Source organism: Delphinapterus leucas, chromosome 7 (genome assembly GCF_059928025.1).
Source record: "Delphinapterus leucas isolate spDelLeu-1000000601 "Yukka" chromosome 7, BTC_Dleu_Yukka2, whole genome shotgun sequence".
Classification (NCBI taxonomy): domain Eukaryota; kingdom Metazoa; phylum Chordata; class Mammalia; order Artiodactyla; family Monodontidae; genus Delphinapterus; species Delphinapterus leucas.
This window is the reverse complement of record NC_143135.1, coordinates 32,400,672-32,428,306: the sequence shown is the minus strand read 5'-3', so window position 1 is coordinate 32,428,306 and position 27,635 is coordinate 32,400,672. Positions and strand designations below refer to the sequence as shown.

At 37.1% G+C, this 27,635-nt stretch overlaps 1 protein-coding gene and 1 pseudogene across 1 annotated transcript in view; one reads left to right on the top strand and one right to left on the bottom strand.

The window, feature by feature from the left end:
- LUZP2 (leucine zipper protein 2) overlaps positions 1–27,635 on the top strand; it is a 231,297-nt gene that overhangs the window by 94,993 nt on the left and 108,669 nt on the right. The window contains exon 6 of the mRNA XM_089915855.1: positions 16,391–16,453. Coding sequence (XP_089771981.1) covers positions 16,391–16,453 — 63 coding nt within the window. The remainder of the gene's footprint in view (positions 1–16,390; positions 16,454–27,635) is intronic.
- Positions 1,770–1,893, bottom strand: LOC115803282 (small nucleolar RNA SNORA70; annotated as a pseudogene).

Here is a 27,635-nt window from a genome sequence, read left to right as displayed (position 1 = left end):
GTATAATTACATAATCTGTCCCTGCAGTCTCATAGAGAATAATTTCACTCCCCTAAAAATTTTCTGTGTTCTGCCTACTCATCCCTCCCTCCCTCAAACCCTTAGCAAATAAAAATCTTTTCACTGTCTCCATAATTTTACCTTTTCAGAATGTCATATTTTGGAATATTATAGAATGTATACTTTTCAGATTGACATGTAGTGTTCATTTAAGTTTACTCCATGTCTTTTCATGGTTTGACAGCTCATTTCTTTTTAGTGCTGAATAATATTCCATTGTCTGGATATACCACAGTTTACTTATTCTTTCATCTACTGAAAAATATCTTGATTGCTTCCAAGTTTTGGAAATTATGAATAAAGCTGCTATAAACATCCTTGCAAACGTTTTATGTGAACCTAAGTTTTTAACTCCTTTGGGTAAACATTGAGAAGCACAATTGCTGGATCATATGTTAGAGAATATATATAGTTTTATAAGAAACTGCCAACTGTCTCCCAAAGTCATTGTATCATTTTATATTCTAACAACAGTGAATGAGAGTTCCTGCTGTTCCAAATCCTTGGCAGCATTTGGTGTACTCAGTGTTTTGAATTTTTGCCATTCTAATAGATATGCGGTGGAATTTCACTGCTGTTTTAATTTGCAATTCCCTAATGATATATGACGTAGAACATCGATACATATATTAATGCCTTTTTTTACCTACCATACATGGGTTACAGGAGCACTTATTTAATATTTAAAGAATAAATAGGTGAATGATTAAATTAATAAAATCAAAACCAAGGTTCTGACTTTAGTGGTGAAATTTCCGACACCGCTAGAGGCCAAAACTGAGACGGAGAGAAGTAAATTTGACATGAAATCCTTTAGCAGCATCATGTGAGCAGCTGCCTTGTCCACAGCATTCAGAGTGCACTCTGAACACAGATGTTTCCTCCAAGAGCAAAATACTCATTCACCTGCACTCTAAATAGTTTTGATAATCATAAGTAGGGGAGCTGTCCCTCTGTGAACTGTCCTTCTGTGAACACCCTTAACATGTTTGATCTAAGCCACAAGATCATGAGTTCAAAGCATACTTTCTTTTAGTATTATAAATATTAGAGAACCTGAAGAGCAGATAGAGCCAACTGGACAACTACTAGGCAAGTACTGATGAGCAGAAATAAAGAAAATTAAAACATAAATAAATAAATACTCCATCACAAAATGAATCTGCATACCAAATTCCAAAATACATAAAAATCCTAGTGCTAAGAAAGACAGTAAAAGAAATTAACAAATAGAATTCGGTGTAGATAACTTTATAGAAGAATCTGACAAAAATTTTATTTCATTTTATTTTACATGAAGAGGATTTATTGGTGGCTGTGAGTAAGGAGGGGGCAGTGTCAAAGCCCTTACTAGTGCAGAGCTTGCCATTTGTCCAAGGGGTCACAGCTGGGGATATGTGTGACTCGAGGTCCTTCCTGGAAGAGCCACTTTTCAGACACCATCTCTTCAAATGCATTCACATTAAACTGGTAAAGCCCTGCTTCTTGATGATGTAGAATTTATGGCAGCCAGGGGACTTGAAGTTAGCCCTGCATAGAGCCTCAGTCACATTGTTCTCGTTATGCACGTTGGTGTGGATGGACGTGATGTCTTAGTCAATGTGAATCCTAGCCACTGTGCCCTGGTGGTTTCCAAAGGCATCCTGCATACCTGTCTACAGCCTAGATTGGGAACAGCATGAGGTCACATATGGATGTCCACTGGAAAGTGCTATTTCCATTGTCCCTTAGGGCAACCTGTATAAGCAACAGGCTACATACACTACTATTTGTAGCCTTTGCACCCGGGCCTCTATGGGGAAAAAAGTACAATTGCCTTAATTGGCTGTGCAGATAAAAATGCTAAAATAAGCGTTTCAGGTAAATCTAAACGATAAATGCAAGAATATGAAAAATATCAATTCTTTGTAAAAATGTTAAAAGAGAAAATAAAGGAGGGAGTGGATATAAAATTTAAAAGTTATTAACCTTGAAAAAACTATGCTTATAAACATTGGAATAATTTTAAATAAAAATAAAACTATTTTAGAAACAAATACTCTTGTCTGGACAAGTTTGAAAAGAGAAATAGTAACTCATAGCATAATTTGAGGAATTAGAATTTCACACAAATAAAAAGGTATGTTTGTGCGTGTGTGTGTGTGTGTTTGTGTGTCTGTGTATAAGTGACATGGATAAAAGATTGAGAGTCTGTAATATGTCTCTAATAGGAGTTCTTGAAAAAGAGACTGGAGAGAATGATGCAGATGCAATATTTAATTCTGTATGTGTATCTTATCATGAAGCCAATTATATGTGTTGAGTAACTTATGTAGTGACAAAATGGGAAGAGTCAAGAATGCTCCAAGATTTTTAGCAGGAAAAATCAGAAAGTTGGTACCATCCTTAACTGAGAGAGAGAAGACTACTTGAAGAAGGCTTGGGGAAAAGATGACACTAATTTTGGATACCTCAAATTTGAGATGACTACATATGATGGATGAGTTAGCCATTTGATTTGAGAAGAGATTGTATTTAAAACCATGATCATGGATGAAATCAATGAGGTAGTGAGGATAAGGAAAGAAAATGTCCTAGTACTCAGCCATGAGTTACTCCAGAGTTGAGATGTGTGAGAAGTGTTGGAGATTGACAAAAGACCATTGAGAATCTTGAAAGAAAGAACACAAAACAAAGAATGAGGCGTTCCATAAGACAAGTTGAAAAAAGAATATTCCAAGGAGGGGGAACGTGTCAAATCCTTTCTGTTAAAAATTATTTTCTATTGGAGTATAGTAGCTTTACAATGTTGTGTTAGCTTCTACTGCAGAGCAAAATGAATCAGCCATACTTATACGTATGACCCTTCCCTTTTGGATTTTCCTCCCATTTAGGACACCACAGTGCATTAAGTAGAGTTCCCTGTGCTATACAGTATGTTCCCATCAGTTGTCTATTTTATACATAGTATCAATAGCGTATATGTGTCAATCCCAATCTCCCATTTACTCCCACCCCACCCCTTTCCCCCTTGGTATTCATGCATTTGTTCTCTATGTCTGTGTCTCAGAAATTTCTGCTTGTACCATTTTTCTAGATTCCACATATATACGTTAATATATGATATTTGTTTTACTCTTTCTAACTTACCTCACTCTGTATGACACTCTCTAGATCCTGATAATAAAACAAAAAAGACATAAAACAGGAATTGCCCCATGAATTTAGCAGCAGTGAGATCAAACATTTTTAAAAAGTGCAAATATTGCTTATGGATATATATACATATTGAATTGTATACCAAATTCAGGCTAAAATATATGAAAAAAACTTGGTCTCTTTTTCACTTTAATAAGACGCATCCCTTATTAGTGGAGTCAGATTTATGGTAATACTAAAACAAAATAATTATTCTGTCAATGCCCCTATCACTTCAATGTGTAAAACCATCAACAGGACTAATTTATGTCAGCTTGGAGCATAAAAGCAAATGGTAATCCTATTCTTCCTGCCACACCTCACAGGAATTTTCCAGTAATCCTGGGAGGAAAACAGAAACCCCAAGTATTAAATAAATTATCTTCCTTTGAAATTTTAACAGTTAAACTTTATTGTCTGCCTTGAACTATAACATCAGATCTTTGTTAGTACTAACTTTAAAAGGAATTGCTCACAACAGTCAATATTTGGCAAGCTTCAATTAAATCATAAATAATGAACTGGGTCCGAATTTATTCTTGTAAGTAAGATCTGATGACCTTTAGTCATTACAAATGCAATGGTGACTGATTAGCAAAGATGGAACAAAACAATTTTTAAAATTAATGACATTAGCTTTAAATGTCATAGTGTTGATATGTCTTATGCAGTTGTACCACTTGTATTTGAATGTGGAAATACGTTCCAACACTTTTTTTTTAAATCCCGGGGCTGAGGAAATGGTAAAATAACTTTTTGTAAAACTCCAAAAACAGAGTTTTGCTCAATTGCTGTAAGTCTCTCAGGTGGATTCCTAGGATGAACTGGCTTTTTTGGGCTGGGAATTCCCAGAATTGCAAAGAGAGGGTGGCAGGTGTTCAAGTCTTAACTGGGCAAATCAGGAAGAGAATATTCTCAGGAGTAATTACAAGTGAATTAGCTGATCTTTCCTAATGATTTCACAACAAATTTACCTTGCCTTGTTACTGCTCTAGGGGCAAAGCTAGTTTATAAACCATAATTTATTTTATTGCCTGGAGGGGTTTTACTGGCTGGTGAAAGTGCATGTGTCTGGAATTAAAAACTCAAAGACTAATTCCATGTTTATGTACATTTTGGTTATTGCCCATGCATTATTCAGTAGAAATCCAGGACTTGTCTTTATTGTTTTTTGCTTGTTTGTTTGTTTTTCCACAAGCAGAGAATTAGTAAAAACTTCTACCAGAAGATCATGGGTTCTGGTAGAGGTTAAACCTGGACAAATCCCAGCTCTACCACTTAGTAGCTGCTTGAACATGGGCAGGTTAAATAACGTCATTAAGCCTCAGGTTGGTCATTTCTAACATGGGAATGATTAAGAATGTTTTGCCTGTAGGGCTGCTGCAAAGATTCAATGAAATAATATATGTAAAGCACGTTGTAAAATACCTGGCACAAAATAAGCATTTAACAAATGCTAGTTTAAATACACACACTCAACACTCAGTGATTTTTTCCAGCTTTATTGAGTAATAATTGTAACATTGTCTAAGTTTAAGGTGTACAGCATGTTGACTTGATACATTTATATATTGCAGTATAATTACTACCATAGCATTAGCTAACACCCCCATCACCTCACATAATTACCATTTCTTTTTTTTGTGGTGAGAACATTTAAGATCTACTCTCTTAGCAACTTTCAATTATATAATACAGTATCATTAACTATAGACCACAATATTGTGCATTAGATCCCCAGAACTTATTCATCTTCTAACTAGAAGTTTGTATCTTTTGACCAATATCTCCATTTTCCCAACTGTCCAGTTCCTGGTAATCACTATTCTACTCTCTTTTCCTACAAGTTTAGCTTTTTTAGATTCCACATATGAGATATTATGCAGTATTTGTCTTACTCTATCTAACTTATCTTACTTAGCATAATGCCTTCAAGGTCCATCTATGTTGTTGCAAAAGGCAGAATTTCCTTCTTTCTCATGAATGAATAATATTCCAAAATTTATGTGTCTATATATGGGTTGGCCAGAAAGTTCGTTTGGTTTTTTCTGTAAGGTCTAATGGAAAAAACCCAAATGAACCTTTTGGCCAACCCAGCATCTAGATCTATACTCAATATGATACCTTCTTTATCCATTCATCCATTGACAGACACTTAGGTTGTTTCCATATCTTGGCTATTGTAAATAATGCTGCAGTAAACCTGGGAGTATCTTCTCTATGTCCTGTTTTCATTTCCTTTGGATATATACCAGAAATGGGATTGCTAGATCGTAGGGTAATTCTCTTTAAACTCCATACTGTTTTCCATAGTGGCTGCACTAATTTCCATTCCCAGCTTTAGTGCACTAGTATTCCCTTTTCTCCACATCCTCAAAAACACTTGCTATCTCTTATCTTTTTGATAATGGCCATTCTAACAGGTGTGAAATGATATCTCATTGTGGTTTGTGGTTTTGTTTTGCATTTCCCTGATAATTAGTAATGTTGAGCACCTTTTCATGTACCTGTTGGCCATTTATGTTTCTTTGGAAAAATGTCTATTCAGTTCCCCACTCTTTTTTTCTTAATTCTTTTTTTAAGATTTTTATTGGAATGTAGTTGCTTTACAATATTGTGTTAGTTTATACTGTACAGCAAAGTGAATCAGCTATACATATATATATATATCCCCTCTTTTGGGGATTTGCTTCTCATTTACGTCACCACAGAGCACTGAATAGAGTTCCCTGTGCTATACAGTACGTTCTCACTAGTTATCTATTTTATACATAGTATCAATAGTGGATATATGTCAATCCCAATCTCCCAATTCATTCTACCCCCTCCTTTCCCCCTTGGTATCCATACATTTGTTTTCTACATCTGTGTCTCTATTTCTGCTTTATAAATAAGATCATCTATACCAATTTTTTCAGATTCCACTTACATGCATTAATATACAATATTTGTTTTTCTCTTTCTGACTTACTTCACTTTGTATAACACTATCTAGGTCCATCCATGTCTGTACAAATGACCCAATTTCATTCCTTTTTATGGCTGAGTAATATTCCATTGTATATATGTACCACATCTTCTTTATCCATTCCTCTATTGATGGACATTTAGGTTGCTTCCATGTCCTGGCTATTGTAAATAGAGCTGCAATGAACATTTTGGTACATGACTCTTTTTGAATTATGGTTTTCCCAGGGTATATGTCCAGTAGTGGGATTGCTGGGTCGTATGGTAGTTCTATTTTTAGTTTTTAAGGAACCTCCATACTGTTCTCCATAGTGACTGTATCAATTTACATTCCCACCAACAGTGCAAGAGGGTTCCCTTTTCTCCACACCCTCTCCAGCATTTATTGTTTCTAGATTTTTTGATGATGGCCATTCTGACCAGTGTGAGATGATATCTCATTGTAGTTTTGATTTGCATTTCTCTAATGATTAGTGATGTTGAGCATTCTTTCATGTGTTTGTTGGCCATCTGTATATCTTCTTTGGAGAAATGTCTATTTAGGTCTTCTGCCCATTTTTGGATTGGGTTGTTTTTTTAATATTGAGCTACATGAGCTGCTTGTAAGTTTTAGAGATTAATCCTTTGTCAGTTGTTTCATTTGCAAATATTTTTTGCCATTCTGAGGGTTGTCTTTTTGTCTTGTTTATGGTTTATGCTTTCCTTTGCTGTGCAAAAGCTTTTAAGTCCCATTTGTTTATTTTTGTTTTTATTCTCATTACTGTAGGAGGTGGGTTAAAAAAGATCTTGCTGTGATTTACGTCAAAGAGTGTTCTGGCTATGTTTTCCTCTAAGAGTTTTATAGTGTCCAGCCTTACATTTAGGTCTTTAATCCATTTTGAGTTTATTTTTGTGTATGGTGTTAGGGAGTGTTCTAATTTCATTCTTTTACTTGTAGCTGTCCAGTTTTCCCAGCACCACTTATTGAAGAGACTGTCTTTTCTCCATTGTATGTTCTTGCTTCCTTTGTCATAGATTAGTTAACCATATCAGAACTCACTCATTTTTAATCAGATTTTCTCTTTTGTTACTGAGTTGTATGAGTTTTTAATTCTCTGTACAAAATATTGCCTAAAACTTAACTGCTAAGTAAACCTATATGGTGACAATCTTTAGATGTTACTGAATTTGAAATCCCAAATTCTTCCTACTTTATTTTTCTAAAGAGTAAATCTGATCATGTGACTTTCATGCTAAACATTCAGTGCCATGGCTTCAATGGCATACAGGGCCCTGTTTGACTAACCCCAAAGCCCCTCTCCCATCTTATCTCTCAACTCTTTTGAGCATCCTGTGGTCTAGCACACATACTATTCTCTCTCTTTTGCCATTTCTTATTATTTGGCTGCTCCTTTACACTTCTAAAGATAGTTCAATATCATTCCCTGAGTAGGTGCCTCTCTAGAGACTTTGAGTGCCACTGTCAGACTCCTTCATGGATTGTGAACTCCTTGAAGAGAGGGATTGTTTTAGCTCCATTACTAGTACATAAAAAGTTTGTATAACTTGACAAGAATATTAATGCTGGGCTTCCCTGGTGGTGCAGTGGTTAAGAATCCGCCTGCCAATGCAGGGGACATGGGCTCAAGCCCTGGTCTGGGAAGATCCCACGTGCCGCAGAGCCAGTGCGCCACAACTACTGAGCCTGCACTCTAGAGCCCGTGAGCCACAAATACTTAGCCCACATGCCACAGCTACTGAAGCCCATGCCTAGAGCCTGTGCTCCGCAGCAGGAGAAGCCACCACAATGAGAAGCCTGTGCACCACAGCAAAGAGTAGCCCCCGCTCGCCACAACTAGAGAAAGCCCGCGTGCAGCAACGAAGACCCAATGCAGCCAAAAATAAATAAATTTATTAAAAACAAAAAAAGAATATTAATGCTTTCTTTCATGAAGTTATTTCTGGAATGAATGGCATTTCATATATTTAGCAAAAAATTTTAACCCGTTAGAATGAGAGCTCTCTGATAAGGGAAGGGGGTTTTAATGACAGCAGAAGCAGGTTCTATTTCCAAGAGAATTGTCTATTTTAAAGGAAGACCAAATCAGACATAAAGAGAAATACTACTGAGAGCAGTGACTTCCACAATAAACTTTTATCTGTATGAGAAATTAGAGGGCTCAAGAGCTAGAATCTTATCTGTCATCTTCTAAAATAATAGTATATATAAAAATGGAGATGCCAAAACTCTGAATCTTCTTGGAATGCTGTCATAATCATCAAAAAGAGTATTCTCTATTTTTGCAAGACAAACTGAATTTTATTGAAATAAGAGCTAATATTTATTGAGCACTTACCATGTGACAGTCATGTTATAAATGTTTTGTTTATATCGTCTCACTTAATACAACCACCCCATTTGTCATGATAGTTACCTCATTTTATGAGTGGAAAAACAGAGGCACCAGAGGTTACGAGATGCATCAAAAATCACAGAGCTTATGAGAAAGTGGGATTTAAATACAGTTGTTCTGTCCTAAGAGCCCAGCCACTGTGCCATATTATATCCATACTATTTGAAAAGTGACCTTGTAGGTATGGGATATTCTCTGTGCTGACTGGCACAGAGAATAATTACTATACTTGGTAAATTGGAATGTATTATAGCTATATTTTAACTGACTTCAGAAAAAATCATCATCTCACGTCCCTCATGTCCCCTCTCAATAGTCCTGAAGCTGCAAGAAATCTGAGATATTCTTCATTATTTCACACATGTTGACACTGAGTGTCTAGGGGTTAAAGGACTTACACTAGATATTAGAGCTAGTTTTGTGCTAAGAATAAAACTCTCACGAATCACTCTTAAATTTTCTAATGAATTAGAGCCAAGTTCAGTATCTCAACCTGTTCCTGAGATAACCTCAATGAGGAAATCTTTGAGCACTTGTAAAACTTTTGTTACACCTGCAGCAAATTTAGAATTCAAGTTGGCAAGGCCAACACTCATCTGGGGTATCTGCCATCACTTGGATAATTGCATGGCTGTAGGGTGGTTTTAAGTGTTTATAGGATGATCCTATCACTCATGTCTACTCAATTCTAAATCTTTCTGTAAAAATGTAAATCTTAATTAAAGTAGAAACGAGTCCACATATAGATTTTAAATCATAACATTATATTTAAACAAAGGAATGATTTTTAAAAAGTAGTGTAAATATTTGGTTTTCAACGAAGTATCTTTCTTGCTGCCTACATTATATTTTACTATAATTTAAAAGAGAATATCTAAGTGTTTTTTTTTTGACCAAAGGCCTAAAGCTCTGTATTTTTATTTTAATATATATAGGTGGCTGATTCCCTTTGGCCTTTTTCTCCATTATCGACTTGAAACTATTTTATAGACAATTTTATCTTTATCCATTTTGAAATTCTACTTTTTCCTTCTGTGTGGCTTAGAATAAATAAAAAGACCTTATACAAATTTCTTATTTTCCCTAGTTCCTATGCAGCTGAGTGTTTCTCCCCTTTATTGATCTCTTCACCCCTTATTTTAAAACAGAAATCTTTAAATTTTGAGGAGTCATCAATCGTTAAAGTGGATTGTGACTTAACAACTTCTTGGGGTAGAGGGAACCATAAATACTAAATGAAAAGTGCATAATGTTGTAGATCACGTCCTGATTTTAGAAACATTAAAAAGAGAAAAAATTGTGCATCCCAAGAATTGATGAAATACGCATTCATTGTTTAGATCTCAGTCCAGTAGCCCATCCATTTCCTGAGATGTTCTCAGAAAGAGACTGTTAGGGAATTTATGAAATATTATAACATCTGCCAATATTTTAGAAACAAAGTATTTAAGTCACATCTTACCCCTAAACTCTATTGCTTTTCTTTATATGGGTTATAAGTTTTCCAGTTGCAACCATATTTGAAAGGACATGTCCATTTTTCAGGCATTTTAAAAACACATTTAAATTGAAACAAATGTGGCTCTGAAGCATTCATATATAGTGGTTTATGCACAGTTTTAGGAAGTTTTAAAATAGGAGATGCTTCCTGCAGTGAGACGCAGAAATCTCTGGTTTTATTTTGAATACCACTTGCAGGTGTTTTTACTTTTGGTTTATACTTAGTTGCACTTTGGAGACATTAACACATGTTTTCAGCTGCATGGCAGCAGTCATATATTTTATTTAAGTCCAGAAAATAATGTGACAAGCACATTTACATTATTTATTATATTTGACAATCCTAAGTGTCCCCAGATTTTGACTTTTACCATGAAAATTCATTGAGACCTCATCAACCCACCTTGTAATTAAGTACACTGATTTACAGCCTCTCATTCAACTGTCACAGTAACTCTATTCCTGTCTTATAATTATGGATACCTCCTCCTACTTGGTTCTTGCCTATTTTCTGAACCTTATTCCCCAAGTGTTCTCTTTATCCTACATGAAATCTTCACAATAAATTCATGCTTTGCTTGACTTAGCTAGCCATTATTGGTTTCTATTATTTGCAAGCAAAAATCCTGATTAATACCTAATTTCATTTGAAAGAACAATGTAAAATGGAAACTCCTAGTAATTTTGGAATTTTTACATTTACATATTGCAAGATTATAGAGATTTATATCTCTTTCTGTTTTGTAACCCAGAATGTCTGTTGGGTTTGAGCTACCAAGTAAGCTATACTGAAAATGTGATGTTTTAAGTTCCCAGGCAAAAATCAAAGCTAGATTAGCAGATCTAACCATTAAAAATATTTTGTTACTATCAGATTTGAGTTTGAGTTTTATCATATAGTTAAGGGGAGATATTAAATGGCATTTTAGGTAGATTCCCAAGAAGCTGGGTTCCTAAGAAGGCTGTAGAGACATTTGTTTTAAGCCACCCCAAATTTGTACAGAATCCAACTGGGAGACATTCCTTTAGTGGGTAGTAAGCAGAGTCTGCCTTTTATTTAGAGAAGCCAAAATAGGTGGATATATTCTCTGCCCACATCCTGATAAGCATGAGCATTAGATATAAGCTTGGATGTTTGTTTTTTTTTGTTGGAGGGAGTGGCTACTCTGAATCTTAGGGCAGTGACAGAATTAACGATTATGTAGGGATAGGTGGAAAAAAAGATTTAAGTATGGTGTCAAGAGAACAGAGCAGCTGGTGCTAGAAGCATGTAGCTGAAAAATCCAGGAGTATACACACTAGCTTCAGGCAAGTGTAAAACAGGGGAGAAGGACCAAGAACATCAGTAGAATTCAGTATTTCTCTATACTCGTGTGTTCTTTTTCTATGTTATATTCAGTCTCAGGTGAGTTCTGACATAGTGATGACCCTCGGCACATTTTCCTCAATAATTCTTGAAAATGAGAGTTTTATATTTGAGTCTCACCAGCAACTTTTATGTTAACTTTACCAACTCTGGATCAAGCCTCTGATTGGCTGAGCTTGAGTTTCATCCTTTGCCTTGATAGAGTGGGTAAAGTTAGTGTCACACAAGCTACGTGGAATTAGCATGGAAAAATATTTTTCACAAGAAAAAGCAAGGTACAGTTATTAGAAGAAGAGATAGTAGAAGTATGACAGGCAAGAAAAACAGACATCTAAACATTTTATAATTCTTTTAATCTACTTTTTCTTATGTCCCCTCAAGCGAGGCATAATCATTATTGGATCCTAGCATTTTGGGCATAATTACATGTGTACATTGTTATTTTAGACCTTGTAAAAGCACCATTAAGTTTGATAGGGATGAGATCCATTGTTTAGAGGGTAGATAAAATGATACAAGTCTGATTAAACTGTAAAAACTATGTCCTTTTTTTTTTTTGTGGTACGTGGGCCTCTCACTGCTGTGGCCTCTCCCGTTGCGGAGCACAGGCTCCGGACGCGCAGGCTCAGCGGCCATGGCTCACGGGCCCAGCCGCTCCGCGGCATGTGGGATCTTCCCGGACCAGGGCACGAACTCGCGTCCCCCGCATCGGCAGGCGGACTCCCAACAACTGCGCCACCAGGGAAGCCCAAGACTATGATCTTAATGCCTAAATGATAACAAGTCAATTCTTTCTGGGATTAAAGAAGAATATGATCACTAACATTGAGTAGAAAGGTTAAATCAGTGAATTGTCTGAGAATCAGCATTCCCTCTCCAATGTTCTGTGCCATCCATGTTTCTGAAAAACATGCCAGCTAAGAACTATCTCAATAAGGGCCTTGATAAGTCTTCCTTGTATCCCACAATTGGCCCCATTATGGGTGATTATAGTTAATTATCCTCATTTCTGGATTTATTTCAAAATAGTGAAATAGTCTAATTCTTAAGCTCTGGAAATGACATTTATCTTAATGGAAACATTGTTTACACAGTTGCCCAGAATTATCAACTGCCACAGCAGACTGTGGACACACAACATAATCACTGCTCATTTTTGTTGTGGCCACAGGATATCCATGTAGGACAATCTTCCTTGTGCTAATCCAGTTGCATTGTCCAAGTCTATCATCACACATATTTGAAGAGAAATATTCACTGCTTTATCTATCACTTCAGCATTGAACAGAATGAACAAAAGGAAAAGAAAGAAAAATAAGAAAGGAAGGAAGAAAGAAGGAAAAAGAAAAAAAGGAATAAAAAACTTTAAATGAAGATACAAATTTTAAGTAGTATAGATTACATACACCAATTCTGAGATGTTATTAACTTTATTATCATTTCTAATAAATTTACTCATGTATGGATGGATTGTGTTAACACATAAGGCCTCATATTAGATGTACTTCACTAATCTTGTCACAATTTTATTTATTTATCTTAATTTTATTTTTTAGCTATTTTAACTTTCTATTTTGAGATAACTGCTCCCAGTTTTATTGAGAAATAATTGACATACATCACTGTATAATTTAAGGCGTATATCATGATGGCTTGATTTACATATATTGTGAAATGATGACCATGGTAGGTTTAGCCCATCCATCTTCTCATATAGATACAGTAAAAAGCAAAGAAAGAAAGAAGGAAAAATATTTTCCTTGTGATCAGAGCTCTTAGGATTTTCTCTCTTAACAATTTTTCTATATATCATACATCGGTGTTAGCTATAGTTATCATGTTGGACATTACGTCCCTAGAACATATTTATCTTATAACTGGAAATTTGTACCTCTTGACCACCTTCCTCCAATTACCCCTTCTTGTACCCTTCACCTTGGTAATCATAAGTCTGTTTGGTACTTTTTATTTAGTTTCTCTATCTGACTTATCTTCCTTCAGATTTCATCCATGTTGTCACTAATGGTAGTATTTCCTCATTTTAATGGCTGTTTTACATACATATATATCACAGCGTCTCTCTTCATTCATCCATCAGTGGACACTTAGGTTGTTTCCATGTCTTGGCTACTGTAAATATTGCTGCTATGAACACGGGGTGGGGCGGGGGGGTGTACAGATATCTTTTCAAGTTAATGTTTTCTTTTTCTTTGGTTATATTCCAAGAAGTGGAATTGCTGGATCTTATGGTAGTTCTATTTTTAATTTTTTGAGTGTCCTCCGTACTGTTTTCATAGTGGCTGTAGCAATTTACAATTCCACCAGAAGTGCACAAAGATTCCCTTTTCTCTGCATTCATGCCAGCATTTATCTCTTGTCTTTTTGATGATGGCCATTCTAACAGGCATGAAGTGATATTTTATCATTTCAGTCTGCTTTTCCCTAATGACTAGTGATGTTGAGGATTTTTTCATGTACCTGTTGACCTTTTCTATATCTTCTTTGGAGAAATGTCTATTCAGATCCTTTGTCCATTTTTTAATTAGGTTATTTTTTTTTTTTTGCTATTGAGTTATATGAGTTCTTTACGTGTTTTAGATATTAACCCCTTATCATCAGATATATGGTTTGCAACTTTTTTTTTTTTTACCATTTCGTAAGTTTTCTTTTTACTTGTTGATGGTTTATTTTGCTATGCAGAAGTTATTTAGTTTGATGCAGTCCCACTTGCTAGTTTTTTTGCGTGTGCTTTAACTGTCAGATCCAAAAAGACATTACAAACATTGGAGTAGCAAATTAATACAGAATGTTCTCATGTACCTTTACCCCAAACCTCTAATGTAACATCATACAGTGATACTACAATTATTGAGCCAGAAAATTAACATTAACACAATATTAGTAAACAAACTATAGACCTTATTTGAATTTCACCCATCTTTCCACTAAAAAACTATAGCCATAAAAATGATGAAAATCAAAGTGAATAACAGATCTCTAGAGATAGTAAAGATATATCCCTTATGTACAAAAACAATAAATCAAAAAAGAAAAATAGACAATTTTAATAGAAAAAATATTAAGAATACAAATGTCAAAAATATCATAAATAGACATGTACAGAAGGAAACTTAGGGTATTTTTTTTAACCTACAGACTGAGCAACACTGCAGAGTTAGAACATCAATATGTATCTCTTTATTATAGTTTATGAGCTTTTAAATACAGGAATACTGTACATTAAATACTCTTTAAAAATGTTAATCTTGTGTTTTGTTGTATAATGAGTACAAATATTTGCAAAAAAAAAAACATTACTAAGTGAATCAAGATAACTCCTCATTTGTGTAAAACATTTCAAGGTATTAAAATTCTAAGCAAGTTTTTTACAATTTCAACTCTTAGCTAAGGAGGAAAAGTTAGACAAAGGATTCTTTCAAACTGAGGCAGCTGTACCCACTGTCTGCATGACAGGAAGATAAAATAGGAAATGGTGTTCATAATCAGGTGAGAATTGTGTGTGAAGAAGTCTTTGCTTTTTGTACATTTTATTTATTTTTAATATATCTTTATTGAAGTATAACTGCTTCACAATACTATGCTAGCCTCTGGCACACAACAAAGTGAATCAGCCATATGCATACATATGTCCCCATAACCCCTCCCTCTTGAGCCTCCCTCCCACCCTCCCTATCCCACCCCTCTAAGTCGTTGCAAAGCACCGAGCTGATCTCCCTGTGCTATGCTGCTGCTTCCCATTAGCTATTTTACATTTGGTAGTGTATATATGTCGATGCTACTCTCACTTCGCCCCAGCTTCTCCCTCCCCTCCGTGTCCTCAAGTCCATTATCTATGTCTATGTCTTTACTCCTGTCCTGCCACTAGGTTCATCAGTAACAGTGCAGTAAATCAGAAAGAGATAAACAAATACCGTATGCTAACGCATGTATACGGAACCTAAAAAAAAAAAAAAAAAAAGGTACTGATGAAGAAGTCTTAAATTTGATGTATTCATTCATTCAGTTATTCATTCACGCTGCATAAATTTAATTCAATTTGCTTATGATGCTCATCAGATTGACTCTCTTTAGAGCCATTATATATGAGATGTACTTTCCATTACATTGTTTGCTCCTGTAGAGACAGTACAAAGTCTAAATCCTGTGGGTTTTACAAAGTTTTCTGCTCTCCTTTAGCCTGCCTGTCTAAAAGAAGAGTAGGTACTCAGTTATGGGACAAAGAAAAGCCTGAGTGTAATGAGGGATATGTAATTGACTCACTGTAAGGGTTTAGATTCAGATGGCTAACACTTTGCTTCCATTTCTAAAGTAACATTCTTTCTATGAGAGAATGTTTCTACGTCAAGTCCAGCAAATAAGAGTACACTTTTGAGGCCTGGAAGAAGAAATGGTTTCTGAGCATCAAGAAGCACTTTGAGTGCAATGCACAGGTGTCAGGAATATAAGTGGACTCTAAACCCATAACATTTAAAGGAAATTCAGACCCTAGAGTGTCTGTGACTATATTAGACTAGATTCCAAGGTGACCAGCATCCAGATGATGGTAGAAATAAATGCTGTTTAGAGGGGTGCTTTAAGAAACTAGTACCAATTACACATTTGAAACTAAAATTATTTTATAAGACAACATACATGAATATAATAAAACAGAGTTAAATGTAAGAAATGTAAGAAAGTTCCATATTTTCTAATAAATGTGTTAATGCTAATATGTCAGATTTTTTATTAAATAAAGGAAACATTCTTTTACATTACAGATTCAACTCAATTTATTGCAAATCCACTACATCTCATATCATGAAGGACTTATCTGTGAGCAAGACATAGAGAAATGCTGCTGACATATTTAAGGAAATTTTTAATATTTTATAACTTCTTAGCAATAAAACTATGTTTCTTTCTTCAGAATAAAAGCTTGAAACACAAACTCTTGTCAGGAAACAAGCTATGTGGAATACATGCAGAAGAGGTAAGTTTTCACTTCTTATAGTTTCAACTGAATAGAAACAATATTAGTGCCAATTTTTTTTGTTAAACCCAGACATCTGGTGACGGTTTTCCCCTAAAACATAAATGCAAACATTGGAATAAGAAAATAAAAACACATTTTAAACTTCTAGGTATTTTTGGATGTTTTAACAGTTCATCTCCAAAACAAAAAAGAAAAATTTTAAGCCAGTTAAGTGTCACTTTCCTAAATGATATTCTGAATTCCTTCCTTAACTGGATTATCAGGATTTCCTCACTAGCAAACACCTGGAAGGCCATGAAATTTTCACTTTTGGTACCTTCTATGTGATGTCTACACAGTTTTGCAGTGACAATCAAGTGTCAAAATGAGGATCTAGGACTGACCATAAAACTTAAGAAAGAAAGAGAGTCATTGGTTCTATTTGCTGGACAAGAATATCTCATACATTTCTTAGGGGGGAAAAAAGTCATTCTGTTTAGTCCAGGTTTAATTAAAATCAATTTTTTGTCCTCTTGATCTTCCAAATCAATCTGTACTTTAGTTAATGTTGTAGAAATATAGCTCATAGTCAGCAATTCTTAGTAATAGTAAAGACATAGTAGAAATAGTGCCATAGTAAGTGATTCTTTATACCTCAAGGAGAGGAGACAGCATTCAATGTATTAGCTGGAGCCTCAAAGAAGCATACACAAAGAAAAGATTAGTCGTGCAAATTTTTTTTAGTGGAAAAGCCTGTGAATGATAAGGAACAGGCGTGTTAGCCTTCAAACCTCAATGAAGACCTGATGCCTGTGAAGGAAGGGGAAAAGAAAGAGGTTTAGTGAGAACAAGAACATAGCAGACTAGAAGCAAGGTACAGTGCTGGTGAACGACTTCTACCATCTCCTAAATATGGAGCCGCCTCTCATTCAAAAAGCCTTTTCCTGGGCTTCCCTGGTGGCGTAGTAGTTGAGAGTCTGCCTGCCGACGCAGGGGACACGTGTTCGTGCCCCGGTCGGGGAAGATCCCGCATGCCGCAGAGCGGCTAGGCCCGTGAGCCATGGCCGCTGAGCCTGCGCGTCCGGAGCCTGTGCTCCGCAACGGGAGAGGCCACAACAGTGAGAGGCCCGCGTACCGCAAAACAAAACAAAACAAAACAGCCTTTTCCTGTTATTACCACCTTCCAGCAGGAGGAACAGGGAAGATTACCCAGTGACTCACAGGCATTGCTCTTTAGGAGTTTATCTAGGAAGTAATGGCAGCTATGTCATTGTATTCTATTTGCCAGAACTAGGTCACATGCCTAGCTAAGTTGTAGGGAGGCAGGAAAAGGCCATTTAGGTTGGTGGCCATGTGCTCATCCAGAATTTGTTTGTTTGTTTCTGTTAAAGAAGGTGACGATACTTGCTTGGTGGACATATAAAAGTCATTATTGGGCTTCCCTGGTGGCGCAGTGGTTGGGAGTCCGCCTGCTGATGTAGGGGACATGGGTTCGTGTCCCGGTCCGGGAAGATCCCACACGCCGCGGAGCGGCTGGGACCGTGAGCCATGGCCGCTGAGCCTGCGCGTCCGGAGCCTGTGCTCCGCAACAGGAGAGGCCACAGCAGTGAGAGGCCCACGTACCGCAAAAAAAAAGAAAAAAAAAAGTCATTATTATGAGTGCTGGAGTTAGAGTCAACATGCAATATAATAATCCATTTATAATGTCTTTACAATAATATTATACATGAAATGAATAGAACTTTTTAATACATGGAAACTAAATGTTGATGCCCCATAAATGAATAATCAAACTGAATGGCATATAGATATGAACCTGTGCAGTGTTGTTTTTTCATTGTATTTTTCTATTTGGATATAAATAAACTCTTTATATTGTTGATATTTGCTAGGTTTCTAGAAATATTGCGTATGTAGCATGCAGTTTCTGAATGTTACTTGTAAGAGCGTAAGCAAGTGGATATGAGTTTTGAAACCACCTGGATAGAAGCTGTATTCTGAGATGGTTGACATGTTCCCAGGTCCCCACAGCACCCATGTACAGGAAAAAGAGGTGTCTCCTAGGAGAAGGTGTCTGTGGTGTTTATAAACAAACAGAAGAATGAAAAAACAAACAGCAACAACAACCTGGGGCTACCTATATTTTTTAGACCCTTAATTCAAAAAGATTCATATTTCTCATCTCAATTCCTCAGAGGACATATTATTTCTGCATTCTTATTTATGAATTCCTAGACTTTTCGTAGATCAGTAATGTATAACGTTAAAATAAATTGAAATATGTTCATTATAATTTATTCATTTGCTCTATTTCCTTATTTATTTATTTCAACTTCTTGATTTAATAGGCCAATGTAGTTGGCTCCTGACAGAAATATCTGTGAAAAACTGTGTTTCTAATGTTTGAACCTCTCAGGGGTGTATCATTTACAACACTTACAAGAGTATACTCTAATTGATGATGGTTCCAGCATTAGATGATGATTTAGTAATTATAATACCATCATAACACAGTCCCCCACTTTGCAAAATCCACTACCTTGCATAGTTGGAAACATTTTGAATGTAATAAGAAACTGAATCACAGTTGCAGTTTATTCACTGGAAGACTCATAAACGTTCCATGTAGTCTTGGAAAAGTACAATATTTTAAACATATGAGAGGGCTTTACATATCAAAGAGGAGTTTTGTACCAGTACAGTTTACTAGGATATAATAATCCCATGAGGATCCTGTAGTTTATTAGGTACTATGGCCAGCTACTTTATTTATTTATTTATTTAACATCTTTATTGGAGTATAACTGCTTTACAATGGTGTGTTAGTTTTTGCTTTATAACAAAGTGAATCAGTTATACACATACATATGTCCCCATACTTCTTCCCTCTTGCATCTCCCTCCCTCCTACCCTCCCTATCCCACCCCTCTAGGTGGTCACAAAGCACCGAGCTGGTCTCCCTGTGCTATGCGGCTGCTTCCCACTAGCTATCTATTTTACATTTGGTAGTGTATATATGTCCATGCCACTCTCTCACTCAGTCCCAGCTTACCCTTCCCCCTCCCCGTGTCCTCAAGTCCATTCTCTATGTCTGCGTCTTTATTGCTGTCCTGCCCCTAGGTTCTTCATGACTTTTTTTTTTTTTTTTTTTTTTAGATTCTCTATATATGTGTTAGCACACGGTATTTGTTTTTCTCTTTCTGACTTACTTCACTCTGTATGACACACTCTAGGTCTATCCACCTCACCACAAATAACTCAATTTCGTTTCTTTTTATGGCTGAGTAATATTCCATCATATATATGTGCCACCTCTTCTTTATCCATTCATCTGCCAATGGACACATAGATTGCTTCCATGTCCTGGCTATTGTAAACAGAGCTACAATGAACATTTTGGTACATGACTCTTTTTGAATTTTGGTTTTCTCAGGGTATATGCCCAGTAGTGGGATTGCTGGGTCCTATGGTAGTTCTATTTGTAGTTTTTTAAGGAACCTCCATACTGTTCTCCATAGTGGCTTTGTCAATCTACATTCCCACCAACAGTGCAAGAGGGTTCCCTTTTCTCTACACGCTCTCCAGCATTTATAGTCTCTAGATTTTTTGATCATGGCCATTCTGACTGGTGTGAGGTGATATTGCATTGTAGTTTTGATTTGCATTTCTCTAATGATTAATGATCTTGAGCATTCTTTCATGTGTTTGTTGGCAGTCTGTATATCTTCTTTGGAGAAATGTGTATTTAGGTCTTCTGTCCATTTTTTGCTTGGGTTGTTTCCTATTTTGATATTGAGCTGCCTGTGCCACTTGTAAATTTTGGAGATTAAACCTTTGTCAGTTGCTTCATCTGCAAATATTTTCTCCCATTCTGAGGGTTGTCTTTTCATCTTGTTTATGGTTTGTGCTTTCCTTTGTGGTGCAAAAGCTTTGAAGTTTCATTAGGTCCCATTTGTTTATTTTTGTTTTTATTTCCATTTCTATAGGAGGTGGGTCAAATAGGATCTTGCTGTGATTTATGTCATAGAGTGTTCTGCCTATGTTTTCCTCTAAGAGTTTGATAGTGTCTGGCCTTACATTTAGCTCTCTAATCCATTTTTAGTTTATTTTTGTGTATGGTGTTAGGGAGTGTTCTAATTTCATTCTTTCACACTTAGCTGTCCAGTTTTCCCAGCACCATTTATTGAAGAGGCGGTCTTTTCTCCACTGCATATTCTTGCCTCCTTTATCAAAGATAAGATGACCATATGGGCCTGCATTTATCTCTGGGCTTTCTCTCCTGTTCCATTGATCTATCTTTCTGTTTTATGCCAGTACCCTACTGTCTTGATTACTGTAGCTTTGTAGTAAACTCTAAAGTCAGGGAGCCTGATTCCTCCAGCTCCGTTTTTTGTTCTCAAGATTGCTTTGGCTATTACGGGTCTTTTGTGTTTCCATACAAATTGCAAAATTTTTTGTTCTAGTTCTGTGAAAAATGCCAGTGGTAGTTTGATAGGGATTGCATTGAACCTGTAGATTGCTTTGGGTAGTATAGTCATTTTCACAATGTTGATTCTTCCAATCCAAGACATTGGTACATCTCTCTATCTATTTGTATCATCTTTAATTTATTTCATCAGTGTCTTATAATTTTCTGCATACAGGTCTTTTGTCTCCTTAGGTAGGTTTATTCCTAGATATTTTATTCTTTTTGTTGCAATGGTAAATGCGAGTGTTTTCTTAATCTCACTTAGAGATTTTTCATCATTAGTGTATAAGAATGCCAGAGATTTCTGTGCATTAATTTTGTATTCTGCTACTTTACCAATTTCATTGATTAGCTCTAGTAGTTTTCCGGTAGCATCTTTAGGATTCTCTATGTATAGTATCATGTCATCTGCAAACAGTGACAGCATTACTTCTTCTTTTCTGCTTTGGATTCCTTTTATTTCTTTTTCTTCTCTGACTGCTGTGGTATAAAATTCCAAAAGTATGTTGAATAATAGTGGTGAGAGTGGGCAATCTTCTCTTGTTCCTGATCTTACTGGAAATGGTTTCAGTTTTTCACCATTGAGTATGATGTTGGCTGTGGGTTTGTCATTTATTGCCTTTATTATGTTGAGGAAACCTCTATGCCTACTTTCTGGAGGGTTTTTATCATAAATGGGTGTTGAATTCTGTTAAAGCTTTCTCTGCATCTATTGAGATGATCATATGGTTTTTCTACTTCAATTTTTTAATATGGTGTGTCACATTGATTGATTTGCATATATTGAAGAATCCTTGCATTCCTGGAATAAAACCCACTTGACCATGGTGTATGATCCTTTTAATCTGCTGTTGGATTCTGTTTGTTAGGATTTTGTTGAGGATTTTTGCATCTATGTTCATCAGTGATATTGGCCTGTAGTTTTCTTTCTTTGTGGCATCTTTGTCTGGTTTTGGTATCAGGGTGATGGTGGCCTCCTAGAATGAGTTTGGGAGTGTTCCACCCTCTGCTATATTTTGGAAGAGTTTGAGAAGGATAGGTGTTAGCTCTTCTCTAAATGTTTGATAGAATTCGACTGTGAAGCCATCTGGTCCTGGGCTTTTGTTTGTTGGAACATTTTTAATCACAGTTTCAATTTCAGTTCCTGTGATTTGTCTGTTCATATTTCCTATTACTTCCTTGTTCAGTCTTGGAAGGTTGTGCATTTGAAAGAATTTGTTCAAGTCTTCCAGGTTGTCCTTTTTATTGGCATATAGTTGCTTGTAGTAATCTCTCATGATCCTTTTTATTTCTGCAGTATCAGTTGTTCCTTCTCCTTTTTCATTTCTAATTCCATTGATTTGAATTTTCTCCCTTTTTTTCTTGATGAGTCTGGCTAATGGTTTATCAATTTTGTTTATCTTCTCAAAGAACCAGCTTTTAGTTTTATTCATCTTTGCTATTGTTTCCTTCATTTCTTTTTCATTTATTTCTGATCTGATCTTTATGATTTCTTTCCTTCTGCTAACTTTGGGGTTTTCTTGTTCCTCTTTCTCTAATTCCTTTAGGTGTAAGGTTAGGTTGTTTATTTGAGATGTTTCTTGTTTCTTAAGGTAGGATTGTATTGCTATAAACTTCCCTCTTAGAACTGCTTTTGCTGCATCCCATAGGTTTTGGGTTGTCGTGTTTTCATTTTCATTGGTTTCTAAGTATTTTTTGATTGCATCTTTGATTTCTTCACTGATCTCTTGGTTATTTAGTAACGTATGATTCAGCCTCCATGTGTTTATATTTTTTACAGATCTTTTCCTGTAATTGATATCTAGTCTCATAGCATTGTGGTCGGAAAAGATACTTGATACAATTTCAATTTTCTTAAATTTACCAAGCCTTGATTTGTGACCCAAGATATGATCTATCCTGGAGAATGTTGCATGAGCACTTGAGAAAAATGTGTATTCTGTTGTTTTTGGATGGAATGTCCTACAAATATCAATTAAGTCCATCTTGTTTAATGTATCATTTAAAGCTTGTTTTTCCTTATTTATTTTTATTTTGGATGATCTGTCCATTGGTGAAAGTGGGGTGTTAAAGTCCCCTACTGTGAATGTGTTACTGTCGATTTATGCTTTTATGGCTGTTAGTATTTGCCTTATGTATTGAGGTGCTCCTATGTTGGGTGCATAAATATGTACAATTGTTATATCTTCTTCTTGGATTGATCTCTTGATCATTATGTAGTGTCCTTCTTTGTCTCTTGTAGTAGTCTTTATTTTAAAGCCTATTTTGTCTGATATGAGAATTGCTACTCCAGCTTTCTTTTGATTTCCATTTGCATGGAATATCTTTTTCCATCCCCTCACTTTCAGTCTATATGTGTCCTTAGGTCTGAAGTGGGTCTCTTGTAGACAGCATATATATGGGTCTTGTTTTTGTATCCATTCAGCCAGTCTATGTCTTTTGTTTGGAGCATTTAATCCATTTACATTTAATGTAGTTATCGATATGTATGTTCCTATTATCATTTTCTTAATTGTTCTGGGTTTGTTATTGTAGGTCTTTTCCTTGTCTTGTGTTTCCTGCCTAGAGAAGTTCCTTTAGCTTTTGTTGTAAAGGTGGTTTGGTGGTGCTGAATTCTCTTAGCTTTTGCTTGTCTGTAAAGTTTTTAATTTCTCCATCAAGTCTGAATGAGATCTTTGCTGGTTAGAGTAATCTTGGTTGTAGATTTTTCTCCTTCATCCCTTTAAATATGTTCTGTCACTCCCTTCTGCCTTGCAGAGTTTCTGCTGAAAAATCAGCTGTTAACCTTATGGGGATTCCCTTGTTTGTTATTTGTTGTTTTTCCCTTGCTGCTTTTAATATGTTTTCTTTGTATTTAATTTTTGACAGTTTGATTAATATGTGTCTTGGCATATTTCTCCTTGGATTTATCCTGTATGGGACTCTCTGTGCTTCCTGGACTTGATTAACTATTTCCTTTCCCATATTATGGAAGTTTTCCACTATAATCTTTTCAATATTTTCTCAGTCCCTTTCTCTTTCTCTTCTTCTTCTGGGACCCCTATAATTTGAATGTTCATGTGTATAATGTTTTCCAAGTTGTCTCTGAGACTGTCCTCAATTCTTTTCATTGTTTTATTCTTTATTCTGCTCTGTGATAGTTTTTTCCACTATTTTATCTTCAAGGTCACTCATCCGTTCTTCTTCCTCAGTTATTCTGCTTTTAATCCCTTCTAGAGAATTTTAAATTTCATTTATTGTGCTGCTCATCATTGTTTGTTTGCTCTTTAGTTCATCTAGATCCTTGTTAAACTTTTCTTGTATTTTCTCAATTCTATTTCCAAGATTTTGGATCATCTTTACTATCATTATTCTGAATTCTTTTTCGGGTAGACTGCCTATTTCCTCTTCATTTGTTGGGTCTCGTGGGTTTTTGCCTTGCTCCTTCATCTGCTGTGTATTTCTCTGTCTTCTCATTTTAATTAACTTACTGTTTTGGGGGTCTCCTTTTCGCAGGGTGCAGGTTCGTAGTTCCTGTTGTTTTTGGTGTCTGTCCCCAGTGGCTAAGGTTGGTTCAGTGGGTTGTGTAGGCTTTCTGGTGGAGGGGACTAGTGCCCGTGTTCTGGTGGATGAGGCTGGATCTTGTCTTTCTGGTGGGCAGGTCCACGTCTTGTTGTGTGTTTTGGGGTGTCTGTGGCCTTATTATGATTTTAGGCAGCCTCTCTGCTAGTGGATGGGGTTGTATTCCTGTCTTGCTAGTTGTTTGGCATAGGGTGTCCAGCACTGTAGCTTGCTTGTCATTGATTGGAGCTGGGTCTTGGCATCGAGCTGGAGATCTCAGGGAAATTTTCGCTGTTTGATATTATATGGAGTTGGGAGGTCTCTTGTGGACCAGTGTCCTGAACTTAGCTCTCCCACCTCCGAGGCACAGCCCTTATGCCTGGCTGGAGCACCAAGAGCCTGTCATCCACATGGCTCAAAATAAAAGGGAGAAAAAAAAGAAAGAAAGAAGAAGATAAAATAAAATAAAGTTATTAAAATAAAAACTAATTATTAAAAAAATGTTTTTTAAGTAATAAAAAAAAAAGAATGAAAGAAAGAAGAGAGCAACCAAACCAAAAACCAAATCCACCGATGATAACAAGTACTAAAATCTATACTAAAAAAGAAAGGGGCTTCCCTGGTGGCACAGTGGTTGGGAGTCCGCCTGCTGATGCAGGGGACACAAGTTTGTGCCCCAGTCCGGGATGATCCCACATGCTGTGGAGTGGCTAGGCCTGTGAGCCATGGCGGCTGAGCCTGCCCGTCCGGAGCCTGTGCTCCGCAAAAGCCTGTGTACTGCAAAAAAAAAAAAAAGAAAAAAAATAAAGCTACGAAAATAAAACCAGACAGACAGAACCCTAGGAAAAATGGTAAAAGTGAAGTTATACAGACAAAATCAGAAACAGAAGCCTACACATACACACTCCCAAAAAGAGAAAAAGGGAAAAAAAAAAAAAATATATATATATATGTATATAGTTGCTCCCAAAGTCCACCTCCTCAATTTGGGATAATTTGTTGTCTATTCAGGTATTCCACAAATGCAGGTTACATCAAGTTGATTGTGGAGATTTAATCTGCTGCTCCTGTGGCTGCTGGGAGAAATTTCCCTTTCTCTTCTCCCCGGGTTCAGCTTTGGATTTGGACCCGCCTCTGCATGTAGGTCGCCTGAGGGCGTGTGTTCTTTGCTCAGACAGGACAGGGTTAAAAAGGAGCAGCTGATTCGGGGTCTCTGGCTCACTCAGGCTGGGGAGAGGGAGGGGTGCAGATGCGTGGCGAGCCTGCGGCGGCAGAGGCTGGCATGACGTTGCACCAGCCTGAGGCGCGCCGTGCGTTCTCCTGGGACGTTGTCCCTGGATCACGTGACCCTGGCAGTGGCGGGCTGCACAGGCTCCTGGGAGGGGACGTGTGGATAGTGACCTGTGCTCGCACACAGGCTTCTTGGTGGCGGCAGCAGCAGCCTTAGCGTCTCATACCCATCTCTGGGGTCCGTGCTGGTAGCCGCAGCTCACGCCCGTCTCTGGAGCTCCTTTAAGCAGCGGTCTTAATCCCCTCTCCTCGCACATCAGGAAACAAAGAGGGAAGAAAAAGTCTCTTGCCTCTTCGGCAGGTCCAGACCTTTTCTCGGGCACACTCCCGGCTAGCCGTGGCGCACTAACCCCTTCAGGCTGTGTTCACGCCACCAACCCCAGTCCTCTCCCTGGGATCCGACTGAAGCCCGAGCCTCAGCTCCCAGCCCCCGCGTGTCCCTGTGGGTGAGCAGACAAGCCTCTCGGGCTGGTGAGTGCCGGTCGGCACCGCTCCTCTGTGCGGGAATCTCTCCTTTTTGCCCCCCGCATCCCTGTTGCTGTGCTCTCCTCCGTGGCTCCGAAGCTTCCCCCCCACCCCGCCACCCGCAGTCTCCACCCACGAAGGGGCTTCCTAGTGTGTGGAAACCTTTCCTCCTTCACAGCTCCCTCCCACTGGTGCAGGTCCCGTCCCTATTCTTTTGTCTGTGTTTTTTCATTTTTGTTTTGCCCTCCTCAGGTACGTGGGGAGTTTCTTGCCTTTTGGGAGGTCTGAGGTCTTCTGCCAGCGTTCAGTAGGTGTTTTATAGGATCAGTTCCATATGTAGATGTATTTCTGACGTATTTGTGGGGAAGAAGGTGATCTCCGTGTCTTACTCTTCCGCCATCTTGAAGCTCCTCCTCTATTTTTTGTTTTTTAAATAGATTTTCTGTTTTTAGAGAAGCTTTAGGTTCACAGAAAAATTGAGCTGAAAGTTCGGAGAGCTCCCAGGTACTCCCTGCCTCCACACAGCCCCCCATTAGCAGCATCCTCCACCAGAGCAGTAAATCTGCTATAATCGATGAAACTGCATTGACACATCATCATCACCCAGAGTCCCTAGTTGAGTTTAGGTTTCATTCTTAGTTGTTTACATTCTATAGAGTTTTACAAACATATAACATATAACCACCCTTACAGTATCGTATAGAATAGTTTCACTGACTTATTCTGTGTTTTAGGAAGCCTTTCAGGGGCTTCCCTGGTGGCGCAGTGGTTGAGAGTCCGCCTGCCAGTGCAGGGGACACAGGTTTGTGCCCCGGTCCGGGAAGATCCCACATGCCGCAGAGCAGCTAGGCCGGTGAGCCATGGCTGCTGAGCCAAAAAAGAAGCCCTCCAGGTGATTCTTGTGCACATTGAAGTCTGGCAACCATTTTATTACAGGATACATGTTTTTAAAGCTAAGTTCAAAAAATAGCCAAGAAATTAATACTGTATTAAATCCTACATCTAAACTGAAGGTGTACTTGATTTATCCTACTCTCCTCTTTTGTTTTTTATTGAGGTATAGTTGATTTCCAATATTATATTAGTTTCAGGTGTGCAACTTAGGGATTCAATATTTTTATAGATTATACTTCATTTAAAATTATTACAAAATAATGGCTATATTTGCCTGTTCTGTACAATATATCCTTTTTGCTTATTTATTTTATGCATGGTATTTGGTAACTCTTAATCCCATACACCTGTCTTGCCCTTCCTTACCTCCTCCTCCCCATTGGTAACTGTTAGTTTGTTCTCTATATCTATGAGTCTGTTTCTGTTTTTTATTTAGATTTGTTTTGTTTTTAGATTCCACATATGTGATAACATAGAGTATTTGTCTTTCTCTGTCTGACTTATTTCACTAAGCATAATACCCTCTAGGTCCATCCACCATAT